Here is a 22,975-nt window from a genome sequence, read left to right as displayed (position 1 = left end):
TATGAGTTAAAATCTGTACTATACAAAGAGCTGATATCAGATAAGACCACAAAAACTGAACAGAAAAACTGGCAAAGAATATGAATAATCCTTTCAAAAGAAGGCCAACTACACATGAGAAAATGCTCTACAGAGATGCAAACTAAAATAAGTTACACCTTGCAAATGCAAAGTAACAAAAATTAAAACTTGAGAACACTTCCTGCTGATGCTGGGAAATGCTAGTAGAAATGTTCATTGTTACAAATTTTTGGAAAGGCATCTATAAAATACATCAAACCTAAAAAATACACATTTTTGTTTGACCCATGAATCCAACTCTTAGATACATATCCCACAGAAACAACGAGATCTGTGGATAGGATATTTATTGCAGTACCATCTGCAAGGGCAAAAAATAAACTATATAAACGCCCGTTTCCACGGGAGTGGTTAAATAGTGGTAATCCATACCACAGAATAGTAACATTGCACAATCACTAAAATAGAGGTTAGATGCATATAAATTGGTTTGAAGTGATTTTCACAATGTACGGTTAGGTAAGAAAGGAAATAGGAGGAGATACACAGATGATACCATTTTTGTGTGACAATGTATATACAGATTTTTGCATTGGAGGAGAGCTCGGAGGCATGGAGAAATGCAAAAAGGGTATATACATGCCAGGTAACAATGATTCCCTCAGTGGGGAGAGAGGTAAGTATTCATGTGAGTATCCACGTGACAGAGGAAACTAAAAACACAGGAGACCTTAGAAACAAAGAAGTCCTTAAAATCACATGTATGAATGTAACTCATTTATATGTCTATATCTATAAAGAAATACATGAGAAAGTAACCTCACTAAGTTATTTAAGAGTAATGGTTCTTTAAGTGATAGTTTTACTTCTTTCTTCTCTATGCAAATAAATATCAACATATTGAACTCAGTGTACAAAAAGCCCCTACTAATAAGAACACATACACTCATGTGGCATACATTTGGTTCCAAGAAAAAAGAAAATCCGACTCAAATTGGCTTAAAACACAAAAGGAATTTATTGGCTCACATAAGTAAAAAGTCCAGAAGCAAATCTGATTTCAGGTCCAACTTGATCCAGAGGTTCCAAATTGCATCAGGGCTCCAACTTAGACTCCCTCTCATTTTCTTGGTACAGCCCTGAGGCTGACTCTTTTGTAGTAGAAAAAATTAGCTGCAGCAAGTTCAAAACATGAGTCTTTGCACCGCACTATCTCCAAGAAGGTATCTTCTTTCAGCAGGTCCTAAGGAAGCCTCAGCAAATATCTTGTATCTAAGTAGCCTGAGCTGGGTCAGGTGACTATCCCTGAACCATTTATTTTGGGGGGTGGGGGAAAAGGGAGAGTTAGTAGCACTGGTTAAAGATAACCAGGTCAACTCTAGCTGGAGCTGGGGGTGTGACAATCCCATCTGAACCACATGCATGATGGGAGGAAGTTGGTTATCCAAAGAAGACATGGAAGTGAATGCTGGATCGGCATACATGAGCAAGGAATTAAAGAAAATACAAATATCCAATAAAATACTAAAAGTGCCCAATCTCACTAGTAATCAAAAAAATACAAATAAAATTAAATAATCTGTTGCTTATCAGGCTAATAATAATAAAAAAAGTACCGTTTGTGTGTGAGAGAGGTGTGGGAGGGCAGGACTGACAACAGGTGCTCACACAACTGGAAATGTGTGTGTAACAAAACAGCTCTAAGAGGCACCCAAACTTTATACCACAACCAGAAACAACACCGATTCTTAAATATGAAACAGAAAGCTAGTAACAATAGGAAAATTTAAAGCCCCATAACAGAAGTTGACTCCTTTTTTCCCCCTCCGAAGAGATGTTCCCATTTGGATGGGAAAAAAAGAGATCTGGGTAAATCTGTATTTATATTCCTTAGCTCCAAGTCTTGATTTAGCCTACTTCTTCTTATTCACTTCTTTCAACATTCTTAGACAAAACCCAGGATGGAATCTCTAGTTAATAACCCAAGGTGTGGCTGGGGTCAGAACTAGAATGTCTTCTGGAAACATTAAATGCTTTTATCCCTCTGTCTAAACAGATAAAAAACTTCCAAAGTATGACTAGTGAAATGGAACCCAAGATACAGAAGCATAATATTTGAATACTGAGAAGACCTACAAATGAAAGGACCTAGAGGAATATACCAGTTTACTTGAAAATCAGAAAAACTATACAGTAAACTGTGTTTAAAGATACTATGTTGGGCGGGCGGTGGGTGGGGGGGGGGGTACCTGGATGGCTCAGTTATGGGTAAGCATCCGACACTCTTGATTTTGGCTCAGATCATGATCTCATGATTTATGAGATCAAGCCCCGTGTTGGGCTCTGCACTGACAGCACAAAGCACCTGGGATCCTCTCTATCCCTCGCCCCCCTCCGTCCCTCCCCCACTCATGTTCCCTCACTCTCTCATTCAAAATAAATAAAAAACATTAAAAAACATCTTTAAGGATATCATGGATATGAGGTAGGTCTGTGCCATCTCACAGACAGAAAAAGTAATGATATAAGGATTCTTTTATGAGCTATGGGGCCAGCCCCACACTTGTACAGAATCACATATACTTCTTGAGTATGAAAAGTACAATGAATCAAAATCAAGTTCAATGCCACTGCATTCAACTAGAAAGTCAACACCAAGTGTGAATCTGCAGATACGGCAACTAAGTACTCGAAATGAAAACACCCCCCCCCCCCGCCCCAGATTTCAATTTTGAGCAAAAGACTGTTCCCAGATTTAATTTCTTTTCTCAGGGCCAATTAAAAAGTTAAGGTCCCACATGTCCCCTGTCTTTGTATCTTTCCTAAACCAGGGATTTTCATTCAATCCTGAGAAGGCCAAAGAACTAAAAGACTACCCACTCTCCTACCTTAACTTTTAGGTCAAATGACTTACCTGGTTAGTTTATACCAATGGAATTTACTTAATAGAAGTAGTTCAGATTTTATAAAGTAAATAACAAAAGAATGATTTTTAAAAAATAAGGGAACTCCTTTAACCCTGCTGTGTTAAAACAAAAAGCTAGTAAACAGCCACACAAAAGGAACAGTGGTTAGGAGTATAGACATATAAAAACTGCCTTCACTGGAATCCAGCTCCATCACTGATTAAGCTATGTGATCTTTGGGGAGTTACCTAACATATCTAGGTTTCACTATCCTCATTTTTTAAATGGGCATAACAGGTGTACCAACCAATCTCTTAAGGTTGCTGTGAGGCTTAAGGAATTAATCCAGCACTAAGAACAGCACCTTGCACCAAGGAAGCTTTCAGTAAATGTTAACTGTTACTCTAAACATAAATTAAATATTTATTTATTTGCTTAGATCTGTGTCAGCACTCCTAGAACCCCAAACACTGTATTCCAAGTGTTCTAATTTGCACCATCTGCAAAAGGCACTTCTAAACTACTTCCAATGATGTGAAAATGAAGAACTGACAAAATTCTCAGCTATTTAAGTGGCCAATTTTAGACGCTATAACTACTTCACTTAGAAAATCTCCACCACTGGGGCGCTTAGGTGGCTCAGTCAGTTAAGCATTTGACTCTCGGTTTCAGCTCATGATCTCACAGCTCCTGAGATCAAGCCCTGCATCCGACTCTGCACTGACAGCACAGAGGCTGCTTAGGATTCTTTTTTTCTCCCTCTCCCTCTCTCTCTCTATGCCCCTCCCCACTTGCTCACTCTCAAAATAAATAAACACTGGAAAAAAAGAAAAAGAAAGCCTCCACTATGAAACAATAAGCTTGCAACAAAATAGTAAAGTGAAAGCCATATGACAGAATAGAATCTGAGTCAGACTACATTCAGATGTTCCTCAGCCAATGAAAGCCAATGAAAGTAACAGGGAGATGTAGAATACTTCCTTCGCAAATGCATCTAGGGAAAGCAGGCTATATTTATTTCAAAAACTACAAAAGGTTACAATATAATTCTATCAAACAAAATTAGTGTTTAAAAGTAAGTGACTCATATGTATCCAAATTTTGACCAAATCAACAGGACAATCCAATACACAAAAAGATTATTATATAGCTCAAAGAGCAAAAAGCACAAAGAAATAAATGTCTTGTCAATACAAACACTACATAAATACACAAATCTACAGCTGTAATGTGACACAAACAAATTATAAGTACGTGTTAGCTACCTTTCTCCAACAGTAAAGGAGTAAATGTTTTATACTTAGTAAATACATATATAACGTATAAAACCTTTAATCACATGTAATGTAGTCTAAGAAGTGTGAACCAAGTAGAATGTAAGATTCTCTTAAGTGAAGGTGTACATTTTAGAACCCAACTTGAAGTAAATCCACTATCACGAGTATTGCAAAAGTGACCCCCAAAAAGTATCACCTGCAACTCTATACAATTAGTATTTGTACCCAGAAATTAGTATCAGAAATCTTACTGACGGGGTATCATGGTAACCTGCCTGAAAGGACAAATAACTTATTCAGGGGCATAAAAGAGCAGATATCAATGTAAGTTAAATAACATACGAGTGAAAAAAAATATGCAATGTATAATAGCAAGAGGTTAGAAAACTGTATACTGTGGAAAAGATTTATTAGTCTGGACAAGTTGGTTTTGATAAACTATTGGCTACTTGTTACAGTAAATTACCAAGATTTTCATTGCAACAGTATTTTCCCACACACATCAAAATCTGGAAGCAATATGTCTTTCTCAAATGGTCATTTAGTGTTCTTTTTTTCCCAACCCTCAACACACAGAAATAGGTTTTTGAATCAACTAGCCATTTAGGGGAGTCGTAAGATACAGATGTTCATAAACATTACACGAGCTACAATTGAGGTACCTGGACAAACACCATCAACGTTTATGGAAAAAGGTGTTGGTTTTAAAAGTGGTTAAGTACTACATGAGTTACATAAACACACTATCCTCATCCTTCTGAAACCAAAATGGGGGAAAACCTTATTGCCATTTTGCCAAACACCACATAACTAAAAATGATGCACAAAGAGTCAGAATCCAATGTACATATCACAGAATTAAAACTCCAGTTAAGCAACTGAGCTACTCATTGAAGAAAATGTAAAAGTAAGACCAAACTTCTTAACATATCAATGCTATTTCAGAAGCATCATCAGAACAAACAGAGATTTAATTATAAATTGGCCTGGACTGCATCCTCTAAAGAGAATTTTGCTTAGTACTAAAAGAGAATCTGTCTGCAAACATCCTACAAAAGCTGTGGAATCATGCTCTTTGTTATTCCTGAAAGGAAATTTGCCAGGTTTGATGATACCTGAATATCTCCTAGTGGTTCCAGGAGTTCTACATACCAATTAATTCAGTAATTGATAGAGGAGTATTTATGCAAAGAGGAGACCAAAAGTAGACCTTGTATCAACATATACTAAATAGGTGGATTTTTTTTATCACATGATAAATGTAAATCATAAAATCAAATGTACTTATAAAAGTACACCTATTTTATGTTACATAAAAAACTGTAGACTGCAAACTGTGCATGCTTACCATAACATTTTACCTGGGAAAGCCGATGAGTGGGATTTCTTGCAAATATTTACTGCCATGATACAAAACAAATATGTGCAAACTGCAAGGTCCCTAAAATAGCAGTTAAAGAGTTTATATACAGAAAGATGTCACTATCTGATCAAATATGCAAGAGATGGGAGTTTCCCAGAGTTTATAACATAGAACAGTAACCACCACAGGCTCCGCCTCCAGGGCCTTCTTCCCTGTGTATCAGTTTGACTCCTTTATTCTGGTTCTCACTTTCCCACAGTCCAGGCGTCTGAATGATCTTTTCAACAAGTTCCTCAAAGGCACACTGTACACCATCACAGGTTTTTGCACTTGCCTCTGAAATCCGAGAAAAAAATGTCATAGTATATTCTTTTCTGGTCATATTCCTATGTTTTTCTGGGAAATTATTATGGCACATCAGCCGACAATATATAAAAAGACAAGTCATGAGCAATTTCTCCCCACAGGTTTAATATTCATGAATTTACCAACTCTCAAAGTTGAGCTATTTAAATTCTATCCATAACAACAGTAGTATATAATCCCAAAATTTTGTGACAGAATTGTACATTGTAAAACCCTACTCATATATGATGCCAAAGTTCCTCCTTAATTTTTCAGTTAGCTCTTAAAATCAGCCCCAAAGCAGATATTATTCCCCTTTCAGAATAAGGAAACTTAGTCTCCAAGTTGAACCATCCAGTTGTTCCATGCCTGCAACCAAGCAGCTACTGGCGGTTGGATAAATGACATACAACCATGGACGCCAGTCTCCTTTGACATTGATGCTCATGAAACTCATGTGCACATTTAGCCCTGCTCCCTTAGCCTACCTTTCCCATTACCTTTTTTACTGTCTGAGAGGACTCTTATTCCTTCATCATAAAACTCTTCTATTTCACCTCATCACATTAACTTTATGTTGAGAAAAATAAAAACAACCTGACAGGAGCTACTGATCATCCCACTAAGGGACGAACGAGCCTGCTTGCATTTGCAGCCTTGGGCTCTGCCTTCAGTCTTGTTACACTGGATGAAATGCTGTGCTGCCATCTAGGAGCAACCCCCTTTCTAGCTCCTGGGATCCCATCCTTTCTCATTCAATGAAAAATCATGTACCCCCACTACTGGATCACATCAGTCAGCTTAAAAGCCTACCAAAATTACTGTCCATCTTACTACCGACCAAGCAACCAACCACCCTGCCCTGCAGCCCACAAAGCCTTCCAGTAGCCACCCAGTTTCTCTACTCTATTTCAAAGCAAAATCATCATCTGGAGTTACCTACATACTTTCTTACCTCACAATTTTTTTCAAACTACAGTCAACCCTTGAACAACACAAGTTTGAACTGTGCAACTCCACTTGTACATGGATTTTGTTTTATAAATACAGTATAGTACTGTAAAGGTATTTTCCCTTATGATTTTCTTAGCAACATTTTCTTTTCTCTAGCTTACTTTATTGTAAGAACATAGTGTGTAATACACATAACAAACTACGTGTTAACTGACTGTCGATCAGGAAGGCTTCATTCAGGTCAACAGCAGGCTATTAGCAGTTCACTTCAGGGGGAGTCAAAAGTTATATGCAGAGTTTCAACGGCGTGGGGGGTCGGCATCCCTAACCCCACAATGTTCAAGGGTCAACTGTACTCTATCTAGGCTTTTGTTCTCACCACTCCATTGAAACTTTTAAAAAATACCAACACTCTATCTTGTCAGATCGAATATCCTTATCTTATTTGACATCTTGCTGCAGTTGATACACCTGATCACTTTCTTCCGGTACTAAATACTTTGTCTGCTTTTGACTTTCAGGATGCTGAACACTCCTCCTCTCAAGGTTACATCATTCACAACCTGTTTGCTGACACTTCCTCTTTCTGCTGACCTCTAACTGCTGGGAGTACCCCAGGCTTCAATTTTCAGCCGTTTTCTATCCAGTTCTTCCTGTGATCACTACAATCCCATGACTTTATTATTTTTTAAGTTTTTAAGTTTATTTATTTATTTTGAGAGAGAGAGGGAGAGAGCGCACAAGCAGGGGAGGGTCAGAGAGAAAGGGAGAGAGAATTCCCAAGCAGGCGGAGCCCAACGCAGGGCTCAAACTCACGAACTGTGAGATCATAACCTGAGCTGAATTCAAGAGTCGGATGCTTGGGGTGCCTGGGTGGCTCAGTCAGTTAAGCATCTGACTTAGGCTCAGGTCATGATCTCGTGGTTTGTGAGTTCGAGCCCCGCGTAGGGCTCTGCGCTGACAGCTCGGAGCCTGGAGCCTGCTTCGGATTCTGTGTCTCCTCTCCCTGCCCCTCCCCCACTTGTGCTCTGTCTCTATCAAAAATAAATAAACGTTTAAAAAAAATCTAAATAAATAAATAAATATAAATAAACAAAAGAGTCGGATGCTCAACCAACTCAGCCACCCAGGCACTCCAGTTCCATGACTTTAAACACCAGCTAAATGCCAAGGACCAGCATGTCCACTAGTTATCTGAAAAAACAGGCCATTCTTATACTATGCAGATGTCTTGATTCCCTACTCACTTTCCCAAACCTGTTCTTATCTCAGTCTTTCACACATGGTTAACGGCAGCACAATCCACCTATCTGCTCATGCCAAAGACTCGACGTTATCCTTCATGTCTCTCTTTCCTTACCCTCCAGACCCAATCTATCTATCTACACAGCCTACCACCTTTACCATCAAAATATCCCCTGGATCTGCCAAATTTTCACGACCCACAACCGCTCCCATATTCAAAGTCAACAGCATTATTCATCTGGGCCATTGTAAGAGAATGATGAGCCTCTTGCTTCTGCTCCTCATGGAATATTTTCTATACAAACAAGCCTTTTTAAAGAATATCAGATTACAGCACTACTCCCCTGCTTTTCACACTTGGAATAAAATCCACTTCCATACCATATCCTATGATGCCCAAATGACCTCTATCTCATCTCCCTTCACCACCATCCTTTCCCCCAACATATACCATTCCTTCAGCCCACAAGCTTTCTTCCTGCCCCTTACACACCTAAACTGGTTCCTACCTCAGGAAATATGTGCTATTGTCTCAGCCTGAGATGTTCTCCCTCTAGGTCTTCATATGATGGATTCTTGCTCAAATGGGACTATCTCAAAGTTTAACTTGCCCTAATTTCCTCCTACCCCCATCATACTTCCTCCCCTTAGAATGTTTTATTTCCATCATAGTGCCGCTTACTTATTTAAGTCTATTTCCTCTACTAGAATGTAAGCTTCATGAGGGCAGGGAGTTTGTCCATTTTGCTCGTTATATATGTGTTCAATAAATGTTTATTGAACTAATATATCAAAATGAAGGACACCCAGCAAGTAAGCAGAAGAGGTAGTATTCAATTCCTTTCTAAATTTCCCCATTACCTTCCATTTATACCACCCTGCTTCTATCTATATACGATGTTCTTCATTTCCATTTCCTAATTCTTAAAAGGTTCTAACACAGTGGAATAGCTACATCAGTAATTCTTAAAGCTGCCTTCACACAGAATCAACTAGGGTGTCTATAAACATCTTCCAGGCCCAGTTTCAGACATGTGACAAGGCCCAGGAAACCTAAAATGTTAAAACCTCCACAGTGATATAGCCAGTCCACTTTTCCAGACAGGCAGTCAACAAACTTTTTGCTGTAAATATTTTAGGCTTTGAATGCCATATGGTTTCTGTTGTAACTATTAAACCCTGCCTTGAAGCATGAACGCAGCGAAAGACAGCACGTAGATAACTGGGCAGGTATGGCTGTGTTCCAATACAAATGGTGGGGCCAGAGTTGGCCCATGCTGTAGTTTGTCAACCCCCATTCTACCAAGCTTCTCAAATATCAATTGCATACAAATCACATGAAGATCTTGTTAAAATGCAGTCTCTGATACAGAAAAGCTGGGCTGGGCCTGAAATGAAGCATTTCTGACAAATTTCCAGGTGGTGCCACTGCCACCAACACAGGCACCAGCAAGGTACAACCATGGCACTGGGCACCTGGCTTTACCGAATGCCATTATACCCGGAGACAACTGATCTGTGTCCTACATGACTTTACATAATGTGATCCTATCTTTTATACAGAAGGAAAAAAGAAACTGGCTCTGTAGTTAGATTTTATAGCACAAGAAAATGCTGAACTAAGTACAGACATTTTACAGTCATAAAGAGAAAAAATGTAGCAGAAACTTCATTTTAAAATTCCTCATTAATAATGAAAGGATAAATGTTCATACACCTACCTATAAATAACATGGAATGCTTTCGGGCAAATTTTAGGCCTTCATTTCGATCGACTTCACGATTTTCCTAAAATATAAATGCAAAGATTAAGACAAGCTACTAAAATGTAGTCAAAATGCCAACTGTCTGACTTCTTACCTTATCAATTTTATTTCCAACTAGCATGTTTACTATGTCATTTCTCGTGCAGTAAGTTTCCAATTCATTCAACCAATTATCCAATTTAACAAAGGTGTCTCTTCTTGTGACATCATAAACTGAAATAAAAAGGCTCACTCATTAAATAAGCATTTAAAATAAGAAGCAATGACATTACGTTTCTGATATGTGACTAAGAGCAATGTTATTATATAAGCAAGTCTGTTTTTAAGTCTTCAATTCTTAACCATCAGATAGTACCAACTAACTCAGATGGAAGAAACAAGTGTATTAAACAACAATAATACATATACATACACACACTTCGATTTTATTAACACACACTGAGAGAAATGAAATTGTATCCTGTGCTGTAACTGACAATTAATTTCAGCAAAACAACAGCTGTTCCCATTCATAACAATAGAAGATGTTCATCCAAAAAACAAAAAGCATTTTAGATTCAAATCTGTGGCAAAATACCACAACATTTTATATGACTTTAAACATCTATGACCCTGTTAATTTATTTATCACAAGGAACAGAATTTGCAATTTTGAAAAAATTTCTAAAGTTAGTAGATAGGATCCTGATTGTTTCCCTGTTATCACTTTCATTTTACCATCACACTGCATTACAATATATAAAGAGCTTATCAAAGTATCTTCTAAACTTAAAGATGCTGAACCAAAATAAGAGTTGCTGTTAAATTAACCAAATAAAATAAAATAAAATAAAATAAAATAAAATAAAATAAAATAAAATAAAATAAAAAACAAAATAAAACCAAAACTTCACAAGCTATTTTCTCCCTAAAACTGATCAATATTTATTTTAAAAAGTTTCCCAGGATTATCAATAACAAGTACTTTTTAAGACTTTTTAAAAATTCTGTGTGATTATGAATCAACAGTGACAAGTGATTTGTGATATTTTTTAGGACTAATAAAACAGACTCCACCAAGAAACTAGCCATCTTCTTTTATAAACTACAGCATATGTCAATACAATGCGGACTGAAGATCAGTTTCTGGTGACACTCTTAAGACAGACCAATTACATGTGGATTAATCCTCAATTATGTCCACATCAACATGTGCTTTAAAACCAAATAGTCTGATCTTTATTTTTTAATTGCTAGACAAAGGACTGAAAAGAAATTCTGAAAGTTTAAATATTCATTAACATTAAATGAAGCTAATATGACTTCAAGTTACATAAAGGTACCCCGAACCTGAAGAAAAATAAAAACTTGCTGACCCTCACAGACAAGGAAAATCAGAAACTGCAATAATAAAACAACAATAGTATCTTAAAGTAAAGCCTTACCTAATATAACACCTTGTGCACCTCTGTAATAGCTGGGAGTTAATGTTCTGAACCTCTCTTGACCAGCAGTATCCTAAAAGTGACAATCAGTCATTATTAAATAAAACAAAATATAACAGATCTTCAATGTATTAAGAGTAGAAAGTCAAACAGCATTATTAAAAATAATATCTATGCACAAGCTCATGTAAAACTTGAAATTTAAAGATGTATTCTTACTGACAATTGTTACATACAATAAAACTAATAAATACTGACTCATCTCTAGAAAAAAATGCATCTAAGGAAAGAGGTTCTTTTTAAAGATTTTTATCACACATGAGGGGCACCTGGGTTGACTCAGTCGGTTAAACATCTGACTTCAGCTGGGGTCATGACCTCACGGTCCGTGAGTTCGAGCCCCACGTCAGGCTCTGTGCTGACAGCTCAGAGCCTGGAGCCTGCTTCAGATTCTGTGTCTCCCTTTCTCTCTGCCCCTCCCCCACTCACACTGTCTCTCTCTGTCTCAAAAATAAAAACATTAAAAATTAAAAAAAAAAAAAAAAGACTTTTATCATACATGAAACACATTTCATTGAAAGCCATGGTTCTCTCCACTCGAGATGCACAATAAAATTTCCTGGGAAATCAAAAATACTGATGCCTGGGTCCAATCCCCAATGGTTCCGATTTAATTGGTCTAAAGTAAGACTGAAGTTTTTAAAATCTTCCCAAGTGATTCTAACATAGAATCAATTAAAAGAGAATTACAGGAGTGTCTTATTTTAGGTAAGCAATTTTTAGGTTGGACTTTTCAAGTGTTTTCTATTTATCTTCTTTTAGGAAAATGTATAAAACCAAGCCACTTGTTATCACATGTTTCTGACACATCTCAGGGGTGATAAACAAGATGTACACTAGCTAGGAAGTTTAAGTTTCATGAGGAAGGAGACCTCGTCTGCTTAATCACCAGTTTAACCCCCATGCCTAGAGCAATTCTTGCCACAGGATTGTTGCTCAACTTTTGTTGAAAGAAAAAAAACCAAAAAACTAACAAGTCTGTACTTCTGGGCCTGGTTCCTTCCGTCTTTTTTCTACCACCTTGGACTGTGGCTTCAAGGTACCTAAGATTTTTCAAAACAGCAGTTGACAAATGGCTCCCTCAGCCCACCACCTGTTTATTAAATAAAGTTTTACTGGAACACAGCCAGGCCCATTTGCTTGCGCATTGCCACATGCCTGCTTTAGGATTAGACTAAATATTTACTATCTGGCCTTTAAGAAAAAGTTTCCAGTCTGCTAATATAAAATAACCTGAAGAAAAGTGAAGACATATATCAAACATCACCTTAGCTGCCAGTCCCATGGCTGTAAATTGGAGCTTAGCTATGGGGCAAGCAGAAGCTCCTTCAGATATAAAACATGTTAATAACCTCTAAGAGGTTTATAAGATTGGAGAGGAATTTTAAACCAGCAATGACAGGCACCAGCAATTACCTACTTTCTTTGCCTGGTCAAAATACAGACTGCTTTAAGACAAGAGCAATAGCTAGAGAGTGTATGAGTAATTTTAGCCCCAGAAGAGAAACTTAAGATGAAAATAACTTTCAAAGTAAACCACTTTACATTTCCATTACTCTTCCCTTCCTCCAGATGAGCTTCCGTAAACGTACACTGTCCTTACTTCCAGATTCTTACCACTACAGAAACTGCCCCTAACCCTGCCATGTTGAAGTGAAAAAGATAACAAAATTAAACTTTCTAAACAGATAAATTTGAGATAAAAATGATCTCTCTTTACAAAAACTCCCTTTCCTCCAAAGTTTCTTACAAAACCTCTCTGATATTTAAAATTATTCAATGTGCAGACTGAGTCAACTTTTCAAAAACAATAATATAAACAAGTTAACAAATAATAAAAATAATAATAATACACAATAAAAAATTATAACACAAAGATTAAATTAAAGCGAAGTGCACTTGCTATCTAAAGCAGATTATAATTTGGATAATCTGACATAGGTTAGGGCAAGGACCATGCAAGAAATATTTTAGTCTCAAGACTTTTTGTTATAAGAGAAAAATTCTGTTTGCATAATGAAACCGTATGCATGCTGCAATAAATTAATTTCCAGAACTAGCAGAAAGCATTTGACTATGAATTTTGCCCCCTTGGTCTTCACTGAGATCAAGTTCAATAACTGCCTTGATGAAACACAACATAAAAATCACAACTGCAATTCTAGTTAAAATAAAATCCTAGAGCAAAAAAAAAAAAAAAAAAAAAAAGTTTTGATGTTAAAATACTGCACAACTTAATACACAAATATTTAAGTTAGTCCAGCTGTTTAGAGTCTTAATTTTTTTAGATTCACTTATAAAGATGTTTAAGTAGGTATGATAATTTGGGCAAAACTCCTGTGCCATAGTATGGGATCAGGAGTTATAATAACTATAAAATGTATATGTTTAAATAGTCAAAAGTTAAGATTTTTGCTTGTGTTTGTTTTCAAGACAGGAATCTGCAATAACTGTAATGACATCTCTGTAAGATAAGAAAAGCAGACCTCATTATCTGTGGTTTTCTTCTCTGATGTGAGAGGAGAGATTATTAAAGATAGAAATGGATAAAGGGTTAGGGAGGATCTGGAAAGGCAAAGTATTAGAATATGTGAGTGGCAGCGAGAGCAGCATATAAAGAAAAATAGCATCAGAGGTGCCAAGTAGGCCATGATGTGTGTGCAGCACTTTCAGGAGCAATGAGAACAGGGCTATACTTGATTATTCTATTTGACTGATCCTGGGAGGGCCATCCAAATGGGAGGGGAACTGATTTTATGCATATAAATAAAACCACAGAAGAATTAGAGCAAACAATGGATTCATGTATTTCTTTTAATGAGCGAGAAGGCCTTCCTAAATACAACACGACACCCAGATTCATGAAGAAAAATAACTGGTCTGACCATGTAAGTCCTAACACCTTGGTCTGGCAAGAACATCTCTCCCCTCATCATCCACACCGCCCCCACACACTCATCCTAAACAAGATTTGAAGGTAAACGACAAACTGGAAACAAATATTTGTAGCATATTTTTTCTGAACAGAAAGAAGCCAGAATTCTTTTTTTTTTTTTAATTTTTCTAATGTTTATTTATTTTTGACAGAGAGTGACAGAGCATGAGTGGGGGAGGGGCAGAGAGAGAGGCAGACACAGAATCCAAAGCAGGCTCCAGGCTCCGAGCTGTCAGCGCAGAGCCCCTCACGGGCCTTGAACCCATGAACGGCGAGATCATGACTGGAGCCAAATAAGATGCCCAACTGACTGAGCCACCCAGGCGCCCTGAAGCCAGCATTTTTAATTAAACTGTTCAATATATTTCACTATGCCTAGTCCAACATATGCCAAATTGTTTTCTGTTAGACATTACTATTCTGATTGATATCATAATTATATTTCAGGGAGAGGGGCAAATAGGCTACCAATCGTGTAAAGTACTGTACGTTAGAAAAAAATTAACAAGAACACATGAGATACACACAGTTAGTTGCTATTTAGGATAAAACTTGTGTTAGAAATAATATGCCATTCAGAGAATGCCAGGAAGATGAATCAGATGATACAATGCATGAAAATTTGTTGTTTCGATCTGTAGTTGATGTCCATTTACTATTTAATCACCATGCTGAAATACATCTCATGTGATGACTGCTGACTAGTTCTAATATTATCACATGTAATAAAAATGGTTTCTATATTTAATTAGAGTATATGTGGGAATCAGATACACAAGAGTATATTTTTATAAATTATATGTATAATATATTTAGTATATTAAATATGTATTAGCAATCATTTAGATAGAAATAGGTAGGTAGGTAAATACATTGGTAGGTAGTAGGTGGATAGGAGGAGGGAAAAGACAGGCAGACAGACATAGACACTGAGCATCTTGGATGTTTTTGACAGTTAATGCTACTTTATTCGGTCAGCACTACCACAAAAAGGTCTAGTTAGGAAAGCAATATGTATCAGAATGTTTGGATTCAAGGGCAGATAAAAAGAAGCCAGTAAGTAAAGAAAGACTGGGAATCAGTATTAAAAAATAAATCCAAAGTTGGCAAGCTCAGTTTTTATAAATATTTATACTAACCAACATGAAAAAATTATTTTTTCCTAAGTATCACTTCATCCCTTTCTCCCAAATAATTGCCTCAGTGTTAGCTGAGTCTATATTGTCTTCTTAAAACGTTAAAGAAACAGATTCAATAACAATAATTCTCTCTGGCAGACAAGATGATTTTTCTATACTTTATTCTGCTTTTAAATGTTAAGGGATTATATACTTTAAAAATTTAAGTAAAACAAGTATCTATCTCATATCCAATTATAAGCCATACTATTTATTGTTTATCCCTTAATCAATATCAAATTTCCCAAAAGATATTTAATATCAATTGTTCATGTACCTCTAGAACTCTACACACATCAATTTCTGCTTCTTTAAAAAGTAGAAGTTGAATACGTATATTAAATACATTTTTAAAACTCTTACCCCCAAAAAAAAAAAATTAAAAAAAATAAATAAATAAAACTCTTACCCAAATTGCAAGTTTGGCCTTATTTCCATCCACTGAAATTGTTTTCACCTTAAAGTCAACACCTTGAAAAAAATGAAAATACTAGTAAGAATCTCAGTAAAATAATACTTTTAAAATCAACTACCAAGAAAACCAGAAAGCTGAAAATTCTAATTCTTAGAGTCATGGATGTGAAAATTTTTAAAAAAGTATCACTCAAGTTCAGCAGCTTAGGATTTAATCAGGATAAATGAAAACCAAATGCTAAATGCTTGCAGAATTCAAACACTCACCTATTTGTACTTGCTTGAAAAAAATTAAAAGTTTAATGAAAAAATAAAATTCAATGCAGTATGGTGATTAACAATGCACAATAAAAGCCAAGTCCTGGAATCCATGGTACTAATGTAGAGAAGACTACTGGGCTGATTCTGGATCAGGGCAATTTTCTAAGGGGCTCCCAAAGCATCTACACTGCATTATCAAGAGCCAATCCCCTAACTCAGATTCTGACTGTAGGCATCTTGGTAAAAATATAATAGGGGCGCCTGGGTGGCGCAGTCGGTTAAGCATCCGACTTCAGCCAGGTCACGATCTCGTGGTCCGGGAGTTCCAGCCCCGCGTCGGGCTCTGGGCTGATGGCTCGGAGCCTGGAGCCTGTTTCTGATTCTGTGTCTCCCTCTCTCTCTGCCCCTCCCCCGTTCATGCTCTGTCTCTCTCTGTCCCAAAAATAAATAAACGTTGAAAAAAAATTTTTTTTTAAATATAATAAAAAGTCCCCTATTCCTTGTCTTATGAATACTTTGTTTTGTTTTTATCCAAAAAAACAGTATTCGTTCTATATGACTTTATCGATGATCACTTGCTACTGCATAATTGCAAAGGGAGAGTTTACACACAAAAACATCTGGGCCTAATCTGCTAAGAAACTTCCTAAGTCAAAGAGGAGTACTCAAAGTGCTATGAAAATCTTCTGTAAGTACTAATTTATGTAAAGAGAAGAGCTCCATAAGAAGACACATAAGGTTTTACCATAGCAGCCGCCCCCCCAAACCCTCCCCCTTTCCAGGAAAAGGAGTTGACACATGCCATCTGGCTTAAATGAACAGTAACTGCCCACATGTCTTTAAAGAGTATCAAAATTAACGTGCAGTCTACCCCACTGGCCAGAGGGAAAGCATTAGCTCAAGAAGCTTGGAAAGAAACTTTCAAAAGATCGTATTAGCTTGTCACAATTAATTCAGAACAGCACAACTAAGATGAACAGCACCCTCATTCATATACTACTTCCTAGAATACCTTTCACCAATATGGAGACATATTAGTAATTCCTGGATGATTTCTGGTGATCCACTACAAACACAAATTAGATAATAAAAATACACTTCAAAATGTGCATTACACCAGTTCTTTCTGTATACCAAAGATTAAAAAAAAAAAAAAAAAAAAAAGTTTGGTGTTTTGGGCTCGGGTGATAAAGTTGCTGATAAAGCCAAACCTAGAATCATGGGCAATTAAAGGACAGTGACAATTACAGCCCAAGGAAAAACCGAAGTGTGAAGTTTCTTTGCAGTTAAACAAACAAAAAATCTCATATTAAAAAATCTTGTATTCACCATGTTTCTAGATAAAGAAGTATTATACTATGCCATTTATGAAAAAATATATAAAATTATTTCCATTTTATTCACATTGCTTTAAAAACAAAACCTGAGAAAACTCAAATGAGGGAAATGGCTCTGACTTGGTGCAGGTACTAAAATAAATTAAGGCCACTGGTAGACATTACAGAGAGACAACCTGTCATATATATTCTACAGCTAAATTCTCACAGTTTTTCAGAGAATAAAGAACGTTTTTCTCCCCTAATTACTCCAGACAACATGTTCAAGGGCAGACTGGCCTTTTTGCTAGCTACTGGCTAATTAATCTACCCAAGAAAAGAAACTCGCTGTTGCAGAATGTTTGTTTACCTTCCCTTTCCCAATCTCCTCTTTCTCTTTTACAGTTTCCTGTTTTTCATGTTAACTGACAATCTAATGACAGTCTCTGTCATATGTATAATTTATGTGTTAATAACAGTCTCAAAGTTACTTTTCTGAGATATTAAATGTGAAAGTCACAGATAACATCCTTAGGAAACAATGCCCACACAGGTAGCCTGAAAGGGTACCTCATCTGGACCCAGACCCTTCAAGTCCCCATTTCATCCTTCCTTGGTTCTTCTGCGGAATCTCATACTCAGATACTGAGCTCTTTAGCTTTCATGTGCTCAAACTGCTTGCTTCTTCACCAAGTCTGGTGGTTCTGTTTTACAAGTGGCTCTTAATTTGCTTTTACTGGTGGCCATAGTGAGAATCTTTTTAATAAATTTGATTTTGCCAGCTTCTTACTAGATTTGATTAAACTATCTTTTCAACTTCCTCATGTGGATGACAAAAAGCTGATACCAAAAGCAGAATGTCTAGGCAAAAAACACTCCTGTGTTTCTCCTCTACTCTATTACAACAATGAACATGTCTATGACCAGATATTGTGAGGGTTTTTCCTACAAGTAATTCTCTGACTCTGCAGGGACATCAATGTCCTACAATTCAATTCAGTCTGATAGCATCAGATCCCACAGGGTAAGGGCTAACTATAAGTCCTTATAAGTCTTTTAAGTCCTATAAGCCTGCTGCTTCCATTTCAGATGCCATCCCAAATCCAGGTTGTTACCTGTGCTTCCAACTATCTGGCTACAAATCAAAGGTTCCCACAATCCCATAATCCCCTCCCTTGAGTGGATTAATCTGTGGCTCACAGAACTCAGGAAAACAGTTTAGTTACTAGACTGTCGTTTTATTATAAAAGGATATAACCCACATGGAAGAGATAGAGAGAGGAGTAAGGCAAAATAAGGGGGAGTAGCACAAAGCTCCCATGCCCTCTCTAAGTGTGCCATCTTCCCAGAACTCCCATGTGTTTGCCACAACAAAATTCTCATTAGCATTTTTAGGAAGGCTTTATTATTTAGGCATGCTTGATTAAATCAGTATTGCTCTTCAGTGACAATAAAATCTCCAGTCCCCTCTCCCCTCCCCTCAAGTAGGGAAGAACACAGTAGGACTGAAAATCCCAACTCCCTCTCCAGGCAACCAGCCTCCACACTTAAAGGCTTTCCAGAAGTCACAGTATTAACATAAACTCAGCTGTGCTTGCAAGGGGCTTCTTAAAGAAAAACCAAAGACTGCTCCAATCAGTTAAGAAAATCAAAGAGTTTTAAAAGCTCTGTGCCAGGAACCAAATATATATTTCTTACTATAAATCATAATATTCACAGAAGAACTACCATTTTGGCTTTTTTCTTGTTGTTCATTTGGGCTTGCATTTTTTAAATTTTTTTTTCAACGTTTTTATTTATTTTGGGGACAGAGAGAGACAGAGCATGAACGGGGGAGGGGCAGAGAGAGAGGGAGACACAGAATCGGAAACAGGCTCCAGGCTCTGAGCCATCAGCCCAGAGCCCAACGCGGGGCTCGAACTCACGGACCGCGAGATCGTGACCTGGCTGAAGTCGGACGCTTAACCGACTGCGCCACCCAGGCGCCCCATGGGCTTGCATTTTTAATTAAATACTTAATTCAGTTTTTTTTAAGGTAATCTTTTTTTTTTAGGCACACCTCTGTATCAATGGAATCACCTGCCTTGTCAGAAGGAGAAAAAGCAATCAACAGAAACTGACTCAGAAGCAACAAAGTTGTTAGAATTAGCAAACAGGAAACTAAAAACTATTTTAACTGTATAGCACATGTTGAAAAAGTTAAGTAGACATGAGAGATTAAAAAGACCCAAATCGGGGTGCCTGGGTGGCTCAGTCAGTTAAGCTGTTCTCATGGTTTTTGAGTTGGAGCCCTGTATCAGGCTCTCTGCTGTCAGCACAGAGCCCACTTCAGATCCTCTGTCCCTCTCTCTCTGTGCCCCTCCCCTGCCCATACAATCTCTCTCTCCTTTTCTCAAAAATAAACATTAGAAAAATAAATAAATAAAAGTAAAATAAAAAGTCTCAAATCAAACATCTAGAGATGAAATGACAATGTCTGAGATGTAAAATACATGGGATAGATTAACAAAAATTCAACATTGTAGAAGAAAACATAAGTGAATATGAAGACACAGCAACAGAAACTATCCAAAAGGATACACAGGGAGAAGACAATTCAAAGAAAATGAGAAGGCATCAGTGATCCGTGAGATAATTTCAATAAGCAGGCAACTATAGTGGACAAGAAAGTAGAAAGTCAAAAGACAGATCTGAAAAAATAATGGTCCTATATATTTCACAATTAATAAAAAGTATAAACCCACAGATCAAAAAAGCTCAATGAACCCCAAGCACAGAAACATGAAGAAAACTATACTAAGGGACATCATAACAAACTGCTCAAAGGGAAATAGGAAGCATTTCAAATGAACATTTTGAGTGAAAAGAAAAACATGCATCAAAATTTTGTGGGATGTCATTAAAGCAACACTTACAGGAAAACTTATTAGCACTAAATCACTATATGAGAAAAAAAATTATTTTACATGAGTGACCTCAGCTTCCAAATTAAGGCAATTTAAAAAGCAAATAAAATAGAAAATAAACAGAAGAGTGGAAATAGTAAAGTTCAAATCAGAAACTGATAAAATCAAACCTGCAAAACAATTTTTTCTTAAAAAATCAATGAAACAAGGGGCACCTGGGTGGCTCAGTAGGTTAAGCATCCAACTTTGGCTCAAGTCATGAACTCATAGTTTGTCAGTTCAAGCTCCTTGTGGGGCTCTGTGCTGACACCTGGGAGCCTGGAGCCTGCTTCAGATTCTGTGTCTCCCTCTCTCTCTGCCCCTCCCCTGCTCACAATCTCTCTCTCTCTCTCTCTCTCTCTCTCTCTCTCTCTCTGTCTATCTCTCTCTCAAAAATAAAGATTAAAAAAAAATTTATTTTTAAATCAATGAAACCAAAAGTTGGTTTTATAAGGAAAAATCAATAAATATAAATTCTAGGCCAAAGTAATCAGGAGAAACAAAGACAAAAATTACCATTAAAAAGAATGACATCACATGACTATAGATTGTACAGAGGTTAATAGGATACTGAGGGAATGTTATAAACAAGTTCATGCCAATAAACCTGACAATTCAGATGAGATGTCAATTTCCTTGAAAGATTAAAACTACCAGAACTGACTCAAAAAGAAATAGATCATAACAAAATACCTAAAAATATCACTACAAAAAAATTAACTAAACCCAAAAGAAGACAGTGCTGGAGGAAATAAAGGACAAAAACTCTATATAAAGACACACAGAGAACAAATAGCAAAATGTCAGTAGTAAATCCTTCCTTATCGGTAATTATGTTAAAGGAAGAGATTATCAAAATTTATATATATAAATATTAGCTAAGTACACAAATAAATATATTTAAAAGATCCAACTATATGCTGTCTACAAGAAACTCACTTTCAAGCTAGAGACACATTTAAGGTGAAAGTAAAAGGACAGAAAATGATACTCCATGCAAACAGTAACCAAGAAAGAATAGGAGTAGCTTTAATAATATTAGACAAAATAGAATTTAAGTCAAAAACTATTACAAAAGACAAAGAACAAAATATATTGATAAAAAGGTCAACTCATCAAGAAGATGTAACAATTATAAACATATGCACCAAAGAAAAGATCCCAATATATATAAAGCAAACATTCACATAATTGAAGGAAGAAATACAGCATTAGTTGGAGGGTTGTTTTTTTGTTTTTGTTTTTTTTTCTTACTATTTTAATGTGACTTATTTTGGAAAGAGAGACAGAGCATGAGTGGGGGAAGGTCAGAGAGAGAGGGAGACAAAGAAGCTGAAGCAGGCTCCAGGCTCCGAGCTGTCAGCACAAAGGCCGACACAGGACTCGAACCCACAAACTGCCAAGATCATGACCTGAGCCAACATCGGATGCTTAACTGACTGAGCCACTCAGGCACCCCTACTTGGAGATTTTAATACACCACTTTCAATAATGGATACAACAATCAGATAGGTGACCAATCAGAAATAGAGCATTTGAATGACAATACAAACCAGTAAGAACCAATAGAACATTCTACTCAACAACATGAGAAGAAACAGTTTTGGGGGCACCTGGTTCAGTCGGTTACGAGTCTGATTCTTGATTTCAACTCAGGTCAGATCTCACGGTTTGTCAGATCAAACCCCACATCGGGCCCTCTGCAGAACCTGCTCAGGATTCTCTGTCTCCTCTCTCTGTCCCTCCCCCATTCTCATCTCTCTCTCTGTCTCAAAATAAATAAACATAAAAAAATAAAAAATAAAAGAATAAATAGCTTTCTCAAGTGCACATGAAACACTGTCCAGGACAGACTGTATGTTGTCTACAAGTATTATTAATACATTGTAAAGACTAAAATCATATGAAGTATTCTCATCACAATGGAATAAAACTAGAAATTAGTAACAGAAAGAAAACTAGAAAGTTCACACACATGTGCAAATTAAATTACACCCTTTAAACAACAACCAAAAGGTCAAAGAAGAAATCAAAAGGGAAATTAGAGCATACTTTCATACAAATGAAAACACAATATACCAAAACTTATGACATGTAGCAAAAGCAGTGCTAAGAGGGAAATTTATAGCTATAATACATACATTATAAGAAAATAATTATCTCAAATCAATAACCTAATTTTATACCTTGAAGAACTAGAAAAGAAGAGCAAACTACAGAAAGAAGGAACTAATGAAGATCAGAACCAAGATAAAGGATATGGGGAATTGATACACAATAGACAAAATCAATGACCAAGGGTTGGTTTTTTTAAAAGATCAACAAAATGGACAAGCTTTTAATTAGACAAAGAAAAAACAAAAGATTCCAATTACAAAACTCAGATAAGAAATGGGGACATTACAAATTTTACAGGAAAAAAAAAGGCTATTAAGAGAATACTATGGACAATTATATACAACCTAGGTGAAATGAACAAATTCCTGAAAACACACAATTGACAAAACTGACTTTAAAGAAAATCTGAAGAGACCCATAACTAATAGAGATAGAATCAGTAATCAA

General features: G+C 36.6%; 1 protein-coding gene across 1 annotated transcript in view; it reads right to left on the bottom strand.

The window, feature by feature from the left end:
* Positions 1-3,920: 3,920 nt before the first annotated feature.
* RAB18 (RAB18, member RAS oncogene family) overlaps positions 3,921-22,975 on the bottom strand; it is a 39,050-nt gene continuing 19,995 nt past the window's right edge. The window contains exons 3-7 of the mRNA XM_003988192.6: positions 15,884-15,945; positions 11,302-11,374; positions 9,972-10,090; positions 9,833-9,899; positions 3,921-5,903 (exon numbers count right to left, since the gene is read on the bottom strand). Coding sequence (XP_003988241.1) covers positions 5,728-5,903; positions 9,833-9,899; positions 9,972-10,090; positions 11,302-11,374; positions 15,884-15,945 — 497 coding nt within the window. The 3' untranslated portion in view covers positions 3,921-5,727. The remainder of the gene's footprint in view (positions 5,904-9,832; positions 9,900-9,971; positions 10,091-11,301; positions 11,375-15,883; positions 15,946-22,975) is intronic.

Source organism: Felis catus, chromosome B4 (genome assembly GCF_018350175.1).
Source record: "Felis catus isolate Fca126 chromosome B4, F.catus_Fca126_mat1.0, whole genome shotgun sequence".
NCBI classification, from domain to species: Eukaryota; Metazoa; Chordata; class Mammalia; order Carnivora; family Felidae; genus Felis; species Felis catus.
Note: the sequence above shows the minus strand (reverse complement) of the source record. Positions and strands in the feature narration are given on the sequence as shown.